Source organism: Labeo rohita, chromosome 10 (genome assembly GCF_022985175.1).
Source record: "Labeo rohita strain BAU-BD-2019 chromosome 10, IGBB_LRoh.1.0, whole genome shotgun sequence".
NCBI classification, from domain to species: Eukaryota; Metazoa; Chordata; class Actinopteri; order Cypriniformes; family Cyprinidae; genus Labeo; species Labeo rohita.
Window position 1 is genome coordinate 28945211 of NC_066878.1, and position 16160 is coordinate 28961370.

Below are 16160 nucleotides of genomic sequence, written 5' to 3' on the forward strand. Positions count from 1 at the left end.
CAGCGGTAACCACAGAAACGTAATATCACTCTTATTCCATAAGCGCCACCTGCTGACAAAGACTGAGTTTGCGTTATTTAGTCTGTCTGCTGTTTTTCCCTAAAGCATCTTCTCTTTTTTAATAAAATATTAATAATAATGTAAACATTTTTTGAACAATGTTTGGACTTTAGTTAGGCTAGCAGGTTTAGGTGTGGTATCGAAATTGGAATCGAGAATTTTATTTGGTATGTAAACTTTTGGTGTCATATAAGCTTATATGCAGACGCACAGCGTTTCTTTACAAACTGACATTGCCAACTACTGGTGCAGACATACAGGAGAGGTCAAAAGTTGGCATACACCTTGCAGCATCTGTAAAACGTAAATTATTTAACAAAATAAGAAGGATCAAACAAAATGCTATTATTTTTTTATTTAGTACTGACCTGAATAAGATACTTCACATAAAAGACATTTACATATAGTCCACAAGAGAAAATAATAGTTGAATGTATAAAAAAAGTGGCTGTTCATGAATCCCTTGTTTGTTCAGAACAATTAAACAGCACAAATCCTTCAGGTACCACAACCTCTTTTTTTGGTTTTGCTGCATTTTTGTGTATTTGAACTCTTTCCAACAATGACTGTATGATTTTGAGATCCATCTTCTCACACTGAAGACAACTGAGGGACTCGTATACAACTATTACAGCAGGTTCAAACACTCACTGATGCTTCAGAAGGAAAAAGTATGCATTATGAGCCGGGGGGTAAAAACTTTTGAACAGAATTAAGGTGTACATTTTTCTTATTTTGCCTAAATATAATATTTTTTTCATTTAGTACTGCCCTTCAGAAGCTACAGAAGATACTTGCATGGTTTCCAGAAGACAAAATAAGTTAAATTTACCCTGACCTTTAAACTCCAAAAGTTTTCACCCCCTGGCTGGTAACAACACGGTATTAAAAATCAAGCGTATGTAAACTTTTGAACAGGGTTATTTTTTTTCCAAATCAACTATTATTTTCTCTTGTGGACTATATGTAATTGTCTTCTATGTGAAATATCTTATTCAGTTCAGTACTAAATAAAATTTAAAAAAAAAGGATCCCTCTTATTTTGGTAAAACAATGTACATTTTGCAGATTCTGAAAGGTGTATCTAAACTTTTGACCTCAACTCTAATACAGCATTTTTTTCGTAGATCATACATTGTCTTCTGCACACAAAACATTTCAAAAATACAAAAGGAAAAACTTTTTTTAGTACAATTGTTGTTGTGTAAACATACCCTAGTTTAACTTAACGTACTAAAATGAATAAAAATTTAACTTGATGTACTAAAATAACAAATAAAAATAAATACCGAAATAAGAATAACAAAAAACAATATAGATATTATTGTAAAAAAATAAAAATAAAAAAAAAATAAAATAAAAATAAAAATAAAATAAAATAAAATAAAATAATATATATATATATATATATATATATATATATATAAAATATTATATTATATTATATTATATTATATTATATTATATTATATTATATATATATATATATATATATATATATATATATATATTAAAGTTTAACTACAATGACATAAATAGCAAATTCAAAATACACTAACTTTTGAGACTCAAATACTAGTAAAATATATATATATATATATATATATATATATTTTTTTTTTTTGATAAGACAAATCCCCCAAATGTTGTCCACACTAGTCAAACACAGCTGCCTGAACAAAGACTTTATATTGCTTGAGGGTTTGTAAAATTTGTTTGTATAAAAGCTTTTACATTGGTTGACTATCACCATACCTGAGGTTTGTGACGAGTGTTAAGGCCTACAGTACTATCAATTTTTTAAAACTATATCCTGGATATCATTTTGTTTTGTAGGATGACTGTTTCTCAAACATGCAAGGCTTTCAAAACGGTACAGGAATTTATTGTGTTACTACATCAAAATTTGCTGAACAAGAAATCTGTAGTTGTCTTGAAAAAAATATTACTTGTGTTACTTAGAGCAATTATTAAGACAATAAAATGTAATTTATTTATTTATTTATTTTTATTTTTTTTTTAAAGTTATGAACTATAAGGATCTCAATGTTACTAAAATAACACCGGTCACAGTCACCCACTGCAGAACGTCCCAGGGTTTCTAATTTGAATGCAATCAGCTCTGCTCTAAAGAGCACACATATTAGTTACTAATTAGACAGAGGAAGGGCTCGATGGGACGTTCCTAAACATCTGCAACTGTCTAATTAATCCCGTTAATGTGAAACCGAACAAACCTGGTTAGCGTAAGAGTGAATATCTAGAAGGAACAGGAGTCAATTCTTTAGGGGGGAAAATGTAAATGTTGAGCAAATGTCAAGCTGAGCTCTGCCGTCAGGTTTCAGGCTCTTTGTTATAAGTTTGGTGAAAGACAGCGATGAGTCACACGTGAATTTACTTAAAAGCTGGGGAGGGACCTGATAAATTCATGTTTCTCTGATGTACTTAAATCCACTGTTTCCCCCCCAAAAAAAACACCCAAAAAAAAAAAAAAAAATAATAATAATAATCATACAGCTACATTTTAGCACTAACTTTACCATCCGCTGAGAAATCTAATCCCGTCTGGATTGAAATGTCTAATTTTTTTCCAGACTTCTCATTTATTCTGACCTTCACTGAATACCGTAACTAAAGCGTAATTTCTCATTGAGCTGCCTCTGGTGCAGCTTCATTATGAAGGTGAGTAAAATTACTAGTGGTGGTAATTGGTAATTTCTTCCCTTAATTATATACTTAACGTAAAATGATATAATTATGTGCCAAGACACATGTAAATCTTGTTTATTTCATGATGCATCCAGAGCAGTTCTATAAATAAGCGCATCCTACATGCCCTGTTAATAATTGCAACTTAAACATCATTTATAAAATGAATCCCTTCAGAATAGTGCTAAAGAAAGGTTTTTTTAATGGTCGCAGACAAAAATGGGTCTTTGGGTTTGTGTACCATCAGTTATACGACGAAAACATTCAGAGGCGAGGATCAGAGGGTACCAGAAGTCGTTAAAATAAAGTGCAGTAATTGCCGCCTTGTTTATCTAACAAATGAGCCCTGATATGTTCTGAGCGCAGCGACTTCAGGGCATTTCTACAGACAGAATGACAGCACAATTTGTTAGCATAATAATTGAACTCCAGTGAGGCTTTTTCTGGGAACCTCTGCAATCTGGTCTTACAGATAATGGACAAGTGTAATTCTTCTTAAAACTACAATTCTGCATTAATCAGACACACAAGGGAGGTGATTAGAAATGGTTTTGGTTATCTTGATCACTAAAGAATATGAAATTTGCATAATGTGCTTTTTTCTAGACTCTGTTTTAACAGTTAAATTAAATGTTCTCATCAGAAAACATGTCTAATTAATTGAAATCATGAAAATTACAATAGTAAACCGTAATAGTAAACAATAGTAAATATAAATATATATTTTATAAACATTTTTTTAAAGGCCCTGTGAAATAGGTTTTAATTGTTTTATTTGACCAAATTCTGTTTTCAGTTAATTTTCTAGATTACATTTTAATGGTATTCATTAAATATTAATAATCAAAAGCAAAAAAAAAAAAAAGTTATATTAATTAATATATTTATTTTATTTTTTTTTTTGTTTAGAAATACTGTGTTGTGTATTTAAATTATTTTTTCAGTAAATAGAACAAGCAGGATTCATAATTAAACAGTATTTTTTGCAGCTTAATATTCACAGACACTAGTCCATATTGCCTTTTGATAAATGTACTCCTTATATTTATGTTATTTCTTATTTTTCTTTTTGGAATGACATAAGTATTTTTTTGTTTTTTTTTTAAGCTACTGTACTAACAATGACATTGAAAACGTTAATATTGACTATAAAATATTCTTTCATGACTGTAATGAATTCCATAATTTTTCCATGCCTGAAAATAAATAAATAAATAAATAAATAAATAAATAAATCTTTTGAAATTCCATGGGAACTCCGGTATTAAGTACTGGCAGTCACTGGTAGATTTATCACTCATTTAAGGCATAAACCTGACATTTATTATTGTATAATTTATAGATGCATAGTTGTATTTCTTATTTTCCATTCTGGACAGTCATTTATTTCTGAAACTTAGGATATATCAGTGTACAAAGGCAAAGTCTGCACGCAGAAATATGACTTCCGTATGATTGACATTGCAACGCAGGTCTTTAAATGTGCAGTGATGGCCAGCAGAAACCTGATGTCATGAAATCCATTACAGCAGCGAGGGCTGTTTCAGCCATGTGACATGAGTGAGCACTCATTCACTCACTCTCTTCTAGGTCGGCTCTCAGCACCCATTATCTCTGTACTGACCCACCTCAGAAATACACCAAAGACGCATACACACGCTCACTCACTCCACATTCACCAAACTATTGTTCCTCGGGCCATGCAGCAATCAGTGTTAATGAGAAAAGGGACTTGGAACTAATGAAAGACACCATTTGAGAAATCAAGATGACCTGATGTAGCTGAACAAGAGGGTAAGAAATTAACAGCCAAGCACCAAATGAGGAGAAAAAAAATTGGCTTTGGTGAGTAGCTTTAAAAAACCAAAAAAAAAAAAAAAAAAAAAAAAAAAAAAAAAAAAAAAAAAAAAAAAAACACACTACTGGCCATTAAGCAATAATACTTTTAGGAATTGCATCTTGGTGGCTCGACAAAGCCGTGTTTGAGAGTTCTGAAAAAGAAAACATTTAAAAAGCCTTGAAGTTTGAAGGTTTATGGATAGATGAGGTTGGAAGAACACTTCATCCTCCCAGAATGCAATATCATCATTACGGCTGGGCGATTTTTCAGATTTTATTGATTCATACCAATTTAATGCCTTGCAACCATTTTATTTTTAAGAAATCGAGAAATCGCAATTTTGAATAGGAATGCTACCAAATGTTAGAATTAGACACAATGACAATATGCCAATGATATATTAGAATAAAGAGAAAAGAGTGATTAACCGCTCACGTGACGTGTTCATATCACTAGGCTCAATTCACACAGAACGCGCTTTTGTACTGACAAAGATGCAACGTGGGCAGTGGAATAGGTTTTTTAAAAGCATTTTCCTTGTATTATTTCTAAAAATATGTGTTTAAGACAAGTTTGTACAAGATGTAGCTGTAGTTCACGCATCTCTTCTGCAAAGATATTTAACAAGTGTTTCGTTGTTGTGCACGTGGGATAGTTTTAATGCAATAATGCACAACGAACTTTAATGGCTTGCAATGATTTATGACACTATGGTTCAAAAGTCTTGGGTCGGTAAGACTTTTGTTTGAAGGTCTTTCATGCTCACCACAGCTGCATTTTTACAGTAAAAAGCTGTAATATTGTGAAATAAAATTACAATTCAAAACAACAGTTTTCTATTTAAATATATTTTAAAATGTAATTTATTCCTGTGATGCAAAGCTGAATTTTCAGCATCATTACTCTAGTCTTTAGTGTCACATGATCCTTCAGTGCTGATTTGTTGCTCCAGAAACATTTCTTATTATCAATGTTGAAAACAGTTGTGGAAACTGATACATTTTCAGAATTCTTTGATAGAAACAGAACAGCATTTATTTAAAATTGAAATCTATTGTAAAATTCTAACTGTCTTTACCATCCCTTTTGTTCAATTTAATGCACCCTTGCTACATAAAAGCATTAAATTCTGACCCCAAATTTCTGATCAGCACTTAATATTCTTTCAAATCACCACTCTCAGGTGAGACTGGAATCACGTTCCCCATCATTAATTAAGAATCCATCATTTAATGACGTCTGAATGGAGGTGTAACCTCTCTAGTATGTTTGACTCCCTGATGGATAGCGGCAGCTACACCTCCATCCCCACTTCTTACGCTCCGTCGCTGCAAATTACACACGTCAAACAATGTGTTTTCTGTGTATTAGCTGCCATCCAGCTCCTGTACACAAGACGCACAGACTGTGTTACCCAAAGTCATCCATCTTATGAGAACCACCCTCAGCCACGTCTTTTCCGCAAAAGGTGACAACAGACAGTAACGTGAAAAAACAATAACAGAAGTAACCAAGGAACAAGAATCCAGCGAAAAATCATACGCTGCGTGCCAAAACAAGAGCGCTCTATTTAAAATACTCCCAGCATCCATCTTCTTTTTGTGGTTTGAGACAAGCATTCAGCGGTGTATTGATTTCCCAAAAGGTCTGGAAGTCTGGATACATTCAGAGGAATACAAAGCAGGTCTCCGAGGATTGTTCGGAAGCACGTTCGCTCGCTTAAGAATACTACCCTTACTAATGACATGCGCCCCGAACGGGTTTTATTCAAGCATGATGCTGTGGATACAGTCAGGGGTGCTTTCAATTAGCACTTGAGAAAGTAGTAGCACTACTTGAGCAGCGTGAAGTGTCTAGAAACTCCCACTTTTACAAATGCATCTTGACTCTACGATGACAAACATAAAAAATAGAAAGGAAGGTTTCTTCTTCTAGCTTCCAGCTGGACTCTTCATTACAAAGCGACACTGGCGTGACAACTGAGGACAAAGCTACAGAGCCGGCCTTTATGTTTTGCAGTTGTTGTTTCTAATTAGCTGTCTGTGAAGACGAGTCGAGAGGACAGCGCTCCCTAAAGCAACTTCACATGACTTGAAGGACCTCTGTGCAGAAGCACCATTCAAGAGCCCAAAATGTCTCAAGATGATTAGCCTAAAATGATGAAGCTGGTATAATAATAATAATAATAATAATAATAATAATAATAATAATAATAATAATAATAATAATAATATCTGATCCTTCCCATCAGGCACAGGGAGTCTGTGCTCAAATTATAAGTTTGGCCCTGGGATGCAGATCTTCAGTGAATTATTATGCTGTCAAAATCCATCAGTTGTCACCAGATCGACGTATTACAGAAACTCAGGAGGAAATTATTCTGCTGTGGTGCGAGCCATCATCATACTGCAAAATTACGGAGGCGCAGTCGTACAGATGATGCTCAGGTGGTAAAATGGGTTGTTTTCTCAATACGGGTACAGTGTTATTGACAGCAAAGCCATCGTCGCCTGTCACGTCAAGATGCAACCATTGCATTTTCTGTTTACAGATTTGTGTACATCAGTTTTCTTTCTTGCGGAGAACAAACTGTACGGCATCTTCAGGATCTGACCCAGTTTGACTCAAAGTAGTAACACTTGTAAACATTCAGTTTCCCGTCACACAACCCAAAGAGTGTGTATAGTCCAAAAACTGTGTAGGGACATTAAGCTAGTTACTCAGTTACAGTGACCAGGCTATTGCAGCACGTGAATTTCCCTTGAGAATCACCCTGCGCTCTGGTCAATAAGCTGACAGACAGGCCTACGGGCTTAATAGCTTGTGTGCCACCTTCTATCACGAGGGTCATGCATTTAAAATTCGCTCAAGTAAAGTGAAGGACGTAAAACAATTAAATACTACAAAAATGAGAGCTTCAGCCAGGACTAGCCTGAGGCCAGTGTAAAAGTGTTTTGTATTGCATGTTATTGCAAATTATGCTGATTAGTCACCAAGACAATGTCTTCTAGCTGTCTTAAAATAGATGGCTTTGCTGAATTTGCAAAAAGTACATGTGATTGCAAGTCCTTGAAAGCATTATTAGACTTAATAAGAACAACAATAATAATTTAAAAAGTTAATAAAAACAACCTTTATTAGTGAACAAATTAACATTTATTAAAAAAAACAACAACTATATAGTATACATAAATACAGTTTTTGAACAGTAAGATTTTTTTATGTTTTTTAGCTCTCTTAAGTCTCTTCAGTTCACCAAGCCTGCATTTATTTGATCCAAAGTACAGCAACAACAATACAATTTTGAAATATTTTTACTATTTAAAATAACGTTTTCAATTTTAAAATATTTTAAAATGTAATTTATTTCTGTAATTTTAAAGCTGAGTTTTTAGCATCATTACTCCAGTCACATGACCCTTCAGAAATCATTCTAAGATTCTGATTTACTGCTCAAAAACATTATGTTGAAAACAGCCGAGTAGATTTTTTTTCAGGTTTCTTTGATGGACAGAAAGTTCAGAAGAACATCATTCGTCTGAAATAAAAAATCTTTTGTAACATTATAAATGTCTTTATCAAAATAAAGCATCCTTGCTAAATAAAAGGATTAATTTCTATAATTTCTTTCCCCCAAAATTGTATAATATTATTATTAAATTATTAATATATTATCTCAGATAAATGCTGATCTTTGCATTTTTATATTTATCAAAGAGTCCTGAAAAAAAATGTACTCAACCGTTTTAAATATTGATGATAATAATAATAATAATAATAATAATAATAATAATAATAATAATAATAATAATAATAATAATAATAATAGTTTCTTGAACAGCAAATCGGCATATTAGAATGATTTCGGAAGGATCATGTGACACTGAAGACTGCAGTAATGATGCAGAATATTCTGCTTTGATCACAGGAATAAATTACATTTCAAAATATATTCAAATAGAAAGCAGTTACTTTAAACAGTAAAAATATTTCACAATATTACTGCTTTGTATTATGGATCAAATAAGATTGGGGAGCAAAAAGAAATTAAAAAAAAAAAAAAAAAAAAAAAAAAAAAAAAAAAAAAACACACTCAAAATATTACTGTGCAAAAACTTTTCACTGGTAGCGTATATAAAATGTTTCTATCAAATGCATTGCTAAAAATAAAAAATGACCAAGGTGGCATTTTGTGGTAAAGCGTGGCAAGTGCAAACGTTGGCAGAGCAATTAAAAATATGAACTACAGAAAAGAAAACCTGTCAAATATGATTTTGGGAAGTGCACCAACAGAATATAAAATGACAGTACTTTAAAATTCCCGCTTTTTATGACATTTCAAAAATCTCAAACTTCCCTTCATGGAATTTCTCACCAGCGACATTCCAGTAGACATGCACAAGTGAATTTTCCAGAGTTTGGGAAGAAAAGCAGCCATATCTTTGCTGCAAATGAGACAGGGATGACTATATAGCACAGACTGTGTACTGTGTGCCCTTGACCCTCATGAGTTATGTGATGTTACACAATGCTCATAAATCTGATAAGATTTCATTCTATAGCTAGAAGGTAAAGTGGCTGGGTATACCGGTCACAGGGTCGTACACCCTAATGAGGTTGACAGCTCAAGCTTATGAATCTGACAAACTCCCTAAAAACAACTATGCGCAGCTGACAAATAACCCCAGCACAAGCCAGTGAAAAATAAGCACCACACCGGTTGAAGCTTAATTAGGTTGGGAACCAAGTGCACTTTCTAATGCAAAAGTAACAGGCTTTTAACTCCCGAGAATAACCGACTTTTTGACAGCAATTACCCTCCAGACAGAAAGCGCATTTAACATGTCACAAATTAGACCAAACTGTACAAAATCCGAGCCAGTGGGTGACAGACAGTGTCAGCTGTCAACTCCATAGGAGTTGTGTCTTGTTCTACTGTCCGAAGAATTGCCTATCCATCCATCCATCCATCTGGATTAGCCCAACAATGAGCTCTCTGGGCTGCACTCAGGGAATGAAACCCAACACTGTCATTACTCCTTACAAGCAATATACTGGGAGATGAGGGCAGCCCGCCCAGAAACTCCATAGGACAAAGTGTTCTCTGTATGTAAGAGTATAAATTCACCTCTGCGTGACCCCCTACTGTGCTCATCAAGTTGTATTAAAACGAACTCCAGAGACCAAAAAAAAAAAAACAACATCTTGATTTGTAATCAAGAAAACTGTACCAATGGCAACCGAGTAGGCAATTAACACTTGACGTGCTGTTTAATCTTCATCCATGTATTGGAATGAAGGAACGTGGTTAGAGGTTTTGAAGAGAAAGACACTTTGGCACATTAATTATGCCTGTAAGTGGAGAGGTTTGTCCTTTTCAGGACAATTCAAGGTGGAACAACTACTATGATTTATAATCAGCAAAACAGAACTGTGCCACACAGCACAACTCTAAGACTGTCAATGACGACTGGCATCAGTGTAATATGAACTTGCCTATTGACTGGTGCAGTCTAATGAATTTAGACAATTTATACTGCCAAAATAATGTCAAAAATAATAACAATGCTTATATTAATATTAATCATATACTTATAATGCATATTATGTTTTTAATAGTCTTTTAGGTACTATTGTGACAAAAAATACAAACCATAATTTAATAAAACAAATAATAACATTGTTGTTAAAAAACAACAACAACAACAACAACAAAACAATATCAGTCAAACTCAACCACATGAGTTGATAAATGCATAAACACTCATAAGCTACATTTGCAAACACACTTGCCACCAGCCTTAGACAATACTACCTGAAAGCATGAGAATTAGCGCTGGTTCCGCCCAAGCATTATCTAGATTGCATATAATTAGCCAAATTATCCATATACATCTGCTTATACTGACATAAACCCCATATAACCTCTGTATGCCACTCACACTTCATTCCATTCCAGTTTTATAGAGCATAATCAAATAAAATAAATAAACAAACCGAAGGACGAGTAGATATAAATAGACTACGTTTGCAAATATTTGCGCAATAGAAAAAAAATCGTCGCCAGACCTTTTAAAGAAAGACGGGAACTTTAATAAATGGGCTACTATATGGCTTTCTTTTTTATTAGAGTTTAAATCTGTACTCTAATTATATACCAATAATGAAATACTAATATGTATAAAACAATCACAAGCATGCGTAACAAAGAAACTACATGCGCTTTAAGTCAGTATTACTTTCAATGAAGTCCATCGACTTTCAAGTTCATTCTAAGCCAAAACAGACCAGTTTCTTCCGGAGATGAACTGGTCTACACAAAGAAAGTGCACTTCGCAAAAGCCTCTTCACACACCCATCTATCCCTCAATGATGAAGAGGACATATCTTACCGTCTAAATCCCTGAAAAGACGACGGCCACGACATCCGCGATTTCTTCAGACCCGGTCGGTGACCCGTATCCACAGCGTAGGTTCGGTCCATTTTTCCCCGGTGCTTGCAGGTAAGCTATCAGTCGGTGTGTGTGTGAGAATATCCCGCTGTCTCCCCCTCTCGCTCTCTCTCTCCACTCACTGATGTGTACTGAGAGTTTCTGCGCTAGAGACGGTGAGACGGTGAGGCGGGCGGGCGGCTGCTGCCTCCGCAAATGTTTAGGAGGAGCGCGCGCATCATCTCCATAGTACTGATGCTGCCGGTCACTTTCCCGCTCAGCAAGAGTGACCGTTATTTTAAACCGTCAAACTGCCTGAGGAAAAGCGACTCTGGATTAAACGCCTCTAATTATTCAGCACGTCACAATTTCACCTAAGACGACGAAGAACCACAATAACTGAGGTAAAGAATATTAATTGGCAGTATATCAGTGTAAGTTCATTTAAAAAACGTTTTAGCGATTAAAAAAAAAAAAAATGCAGGGAACACTAACGTATGCCTACAAGTGGACAATAATATACTCCTAGTGTACACATTTAAAATTTCAAACCAAAAATACTGATGGCTCATCTTAACTTATGCCGCCTTTTCACGATCTCCGACGAACTACAAGCGACAGGCCGGAAGTCATTCATTTCCAATGGCGGGTAGTGCGGGAGCTGCGTGGAGTTCCGATCATAAGCTTATGGGGATATTTCGGATCCAATTTGAGCTGCGGGTGCGTTAAAATATTTGAACTTCTGCTGCTAGACCATATGGGACCGCCCGACCGGATGTGACGTATTCTATTAAAAACTATGAGGGTAAGGTTAGAATTACCAAAATTTTGTCTTATATAATATTCTTTCAACATTATTTCTGTAAAATGGTACTTTAGAATAATTATGGCAAAAATAATTTTATAATTATTAAATCATTATTTACGTTGATTAGCCCCATAAAACCTACTATGTTTTTATTTGGAGGTCATTTGTCTTGTGACGAAACATTCATACGTTGATTATATTCATTCAAATCATTAATTTTAGCAAGGTGAATACGCCAAGGTAAAGACCACTTTGAAAGTTCTGTGCGACAATGCGTGTCTAAATGTCGTGTGCAGTGGAAAGGCTGCTTTAGGGGTATTTAAATATTTTTGTCCAATAAAATAGTTTCTAGAATGAGAATATCTACTTCCATAATTATAGACATTATCTGTCAGAAGCTGCAACGTAAACACCTTATGTAGCCGCTTACACAGGCATTGACTACACAATGCTTGAATAATGCCATTAAAGGCACAATATGTATGTTTTTGCCGCTAGAGGGCACATATTCAAAACAAACAAAGAAACAAAGGTACAGTTTGATGATGCCATGATTGTATGTGGAATCATGGGAGTTGTTGTCTTCATCCCCACAGCCAAGGCCACTTGGGCAGATATCATGTTAATTGGATGAGCTAATGTATTAAAGACTTAAAGTCACTGTAGTATAAAGCGCTCATGAAAGTCGTGGAAGTGAAATGAGTACGCTGGAGCAATTGCTAACGAAGGATGAGCGCGATACATGGCTCGAAAGCAGAGGACCTTTTATTATGCCACAGCTGACCTCTTCCACTTCTTCCGGTCATGTTTATGCACATTTTAAAGTATTGCATCAGAAACAAGTGATGGAAATGCCTAATTTTGCATAAAAATCCCTTAATTTGCAAAAAAGTTTGTTTTTTTTCCCCTCGCTTGATTGAGGTGGTTTTTGACTTTTTGAAAAAGGTTTAATGCGAATAAAGGGAGATGGAAACGCATTTACCGAATAAATTCTTATATGATGAATATTCATAAGCACATTATTATTTATTGACAAAATATTTAAAGTCATTTTGGTCATATAAATGCTGTCTAAATTCATTATAATTAACCCAGATCTCTCTGACACAACTGCGTTCCCAAACAGCAGGCATCCCCCTCTGAAAGTTTATTATATATGAAAAATATTATATTCAGTGGCTTTTCCTACTTTTCATAATGATATTTTGTGTCGGTTTATCAGAAAGTGACAATTTTGTTCTCTTTGACTCGTTGGGCGGAAGCGGCGCTTATTGCGCACAAGTTAAATTCGCAACTTTGGACGGAAACCCGCCTACTGCTTAAAAAGAATTAGCTAGTGAAGTGGATTTACTTATTGTAGAATTAACAAAAATCGGTGAATTCATAAATTTGTAAGAACTTACCTTCATGCTAGGGAAATACAAACAGAAGACAAGATGAGCATAGCGTTGAAAAGGGGAGCTACATAAGGTCTATAAATACTACCTACCTCTGACTAGAAATAGTATGCGCAAAAAATCATGTGTATTTGCTCGTTTTTCAGACTATACAAATATAATCAGTGTTTCATCCCGACATACTATTTCAATAGAAAATATATCAAAAGAAAGAAAGCTGCTATATCATGCCGCTATTAACAAACATTTTCCACCAACTTTGCGGGTGGGCGCTTGAAACCAAATTTTCCTATGCAAATTAAAGTTTACTGTAGGCTGACTGATTTTCATAAGTTTATAAGTTCCATGATTGAACTGAATAATGGATATAAGTCTGGTAGAGCAAATCAAAGCGGCTATTGGTTTAACACTTACATGGGGTTTGTGCTCTGTGAGCTTGGGAAGACAGAAAATGGAAATCAATTTTGCAGGTATGAATCTGCATTTGTGAGTCAGACAAGAAAACCTTTCGAGTGAATAAAAAAAGGCTACATTAAATCTGACGCCACTGGGTATGGGGATGTTGTCAATGATACTGATAATCTAAAAAATGTTTTGCGTCTTGTGGTAAATAATGTTACGCATCAAATCTAAATTCACAAACGGACCTTCTTTACTGAACTAGACCAGTACAAATGTGTCAGGGTGATCAATTAGTCATCTAAGCACTAAAGAGGTCAGGTGTCAGATGAACATGACTCTAAGCCAACTATACATGGCGATAGCCAATTTTTGCACATCCCTAGTACTGCACAAAACCATGTGAATAATCTGTGTAATTGAAGAACATGCAAATGCAGAGCTATGGTTTACGTCACACTACCCAAAGAATAAACTGAGAAAATCAGTTCTTTATACTTTACATGGAGCATGACGCATGATCTATTTATCACAGGCCAAAGCATGCACAAACTTCTAAATGAATCCCAGATGTATTCACATACCAAGGGGCAGAATATGACTCACCAGACACATAAAAATTGTATTCCGGTCCACGGCTGATTCAGGCTGCTGATATTGCCACTCTAGCACAGCATGACTTCGGAAAGAGACAAATTCCTATTTTCATATGACTCTGAAAGTATGAACCTTTTCTGACATGCTGTATCTAGAACCCCCCACCTAAAAATCAGTTAAGGTCAGCCAATAATGGAGGTGTTTAGGATAGCTAATGTAAACATAAAAGTGCATGGTTCAGCAGTATCAGTGTTGAAGCTGATTTAAACAGTCACAGTGTCACTAACAGGCTGGCCAACGAGCCATTCAAATGACCCAGTCAGCAGCAGATACAGCAGGCAAAACGTGCTAGCATGTTGAAGAAATTAGGTGACAGTTCAGAGCACAAACTGAATGAATTATAAATGAACCATGCTTGCCGCCAAAACCAGACAATACGTGCACGAAACTTCTTTAGGAAAGGAGAACAAATCTCCTCTGGCGTTTGTATAGGTCAGAAAATCTGTAATGCAATCACAGGAAAGTGCGTCAAGTATTCTATTAATTTCACTTTATGGGGCAAATGACTTACTGTATGATTTATATGACTTGTGATCATTGTGACATTTAAACTGGATGTCTGTGATTCAGAAGCTGACAGGAAATTACTTTCTCATTCCCAACAACACGAAGAGGTCTAACAGTGTTTTCTCTGCGGGCGAACGCAAGAGAAGACCTTTTTTGAAGAAGAAGAAAAAAAAAAAAAAAAAATCTGTCCTTGCTTCTAAGCAGCACTTCCATCTTTTCATCTAACCTTGTAAACTATTAGACGTTAATGGAAGGAGATTGTACCCAGTCAATAAGGTCTGATTGAATCCTGCCACACTAAAACACTACATCAGCGCACAACTAGTTTGGCCTAAAAATAAAATGTAGCTTCAAGATGACGTGGCTTTTCAATGAACAGCCACAGGAGGAAATTGATTGTGAATGGCGGGGTGCCGCTGATTTCTCTGTTATAGAATAAGGCCGTACTTGAGACATGCATGTATTTATGCTGCCAGCTCATGCAGAACGTCAGTTGTTTGTTAAAACTACTCAAAATCTTTAAAATGCAAGAACTCGCACTACAAACATAGTCACCACAGCTGATGAAATATTCATGGTGCTGATACTATATTGGCCTGATAAAACACTGTACAAAAGCACTGTATGTGAGACTTCACGGTCTTATCAACATCTAAACTCTTCATATCAACTACACAGTCGAGGTCAAAAGTATACACCCCCCTTTTAGAATCTGCAAAATGTTAATTATTTTACCAAAATAAGAGGAATGATACTAAATGCATGTTATTGTTTATTTAGTACTGGCCTGAATAGGATATTTCACACAAAAAGATGCTTACATAGTCGACAAGAGAAAATAATAACTGAATTTATAATAATGACCCCGTTCAAAAGTTTACATACACTTGATTCTTAAAACTGTTTTAACCTGAATGATCCACAGCTGTTTTTTTGTTTAGTGATAGTTGTTCATGAGTCCCTTGTTTGTCCTGAACAGTTCAACTGCCTGCTGTTCTTTAGAAAAATCCTTCAGGTCCCACAGATTCTTTTTCAGCATTTTTGTGCATTTGAACCCTTTCCAACAATGACTGTATGAGTTTGAGATCCATCTTTTCACACTGAGGACAACCGAGGGACTCATAAGCAACTATTACAGAAGGTTGAAACGCTCACTGATGCTCCAGAAGGAAAAACCATGCATTAAGAGCCAGGGGTGAAAACATTTATCTTATTTTGCCTAAATATCATACTTTAGTAGTACTGCCCTTTAGAGGCTACAGAAGATAATTACATGTTTCCCAGAACACAAAATAAGTTAAATTTACTCTGATCTTCAAATTCAAAAAGATTTCACTTAATGCATGGGATGC

General features: G+C 35.1%; 1 protein-coding gene across 6 annotated transcripts in view; it reads right to left on the reverse strand.

Moving 5' to 3' along the window:
* LOC127171578 (cAMP-specific 3',5'-cyclic phosphodiesterase 4D) overlaps window positions 1–16160 on the reverse strand; it is a 267521-nt gene that overhangs the window by 176374 nt on the left and 74987 nt on the right. Inside the window, exon 1 of one of the 6 annotated variants that reach the window (XM_051120311.1) lies at window positions 11002–11164. The exons of 4 other annotated variants lie outside the window; for them this stretch is intronic. In XM_051120311.1, the coding sequence (XP_050976268.1) occupies window positions 11002–11093 (92 nt within the window). In that variant the 5' untranslated portion in view covers window positions 11094–11164. Of the gene's footprint in view, window positions 1–11001; window positions 11165–16160 lie in introns of those variants that run through there. One more of the 6 variants, XM_051120315.1, reaches the window with a different exon arrangement.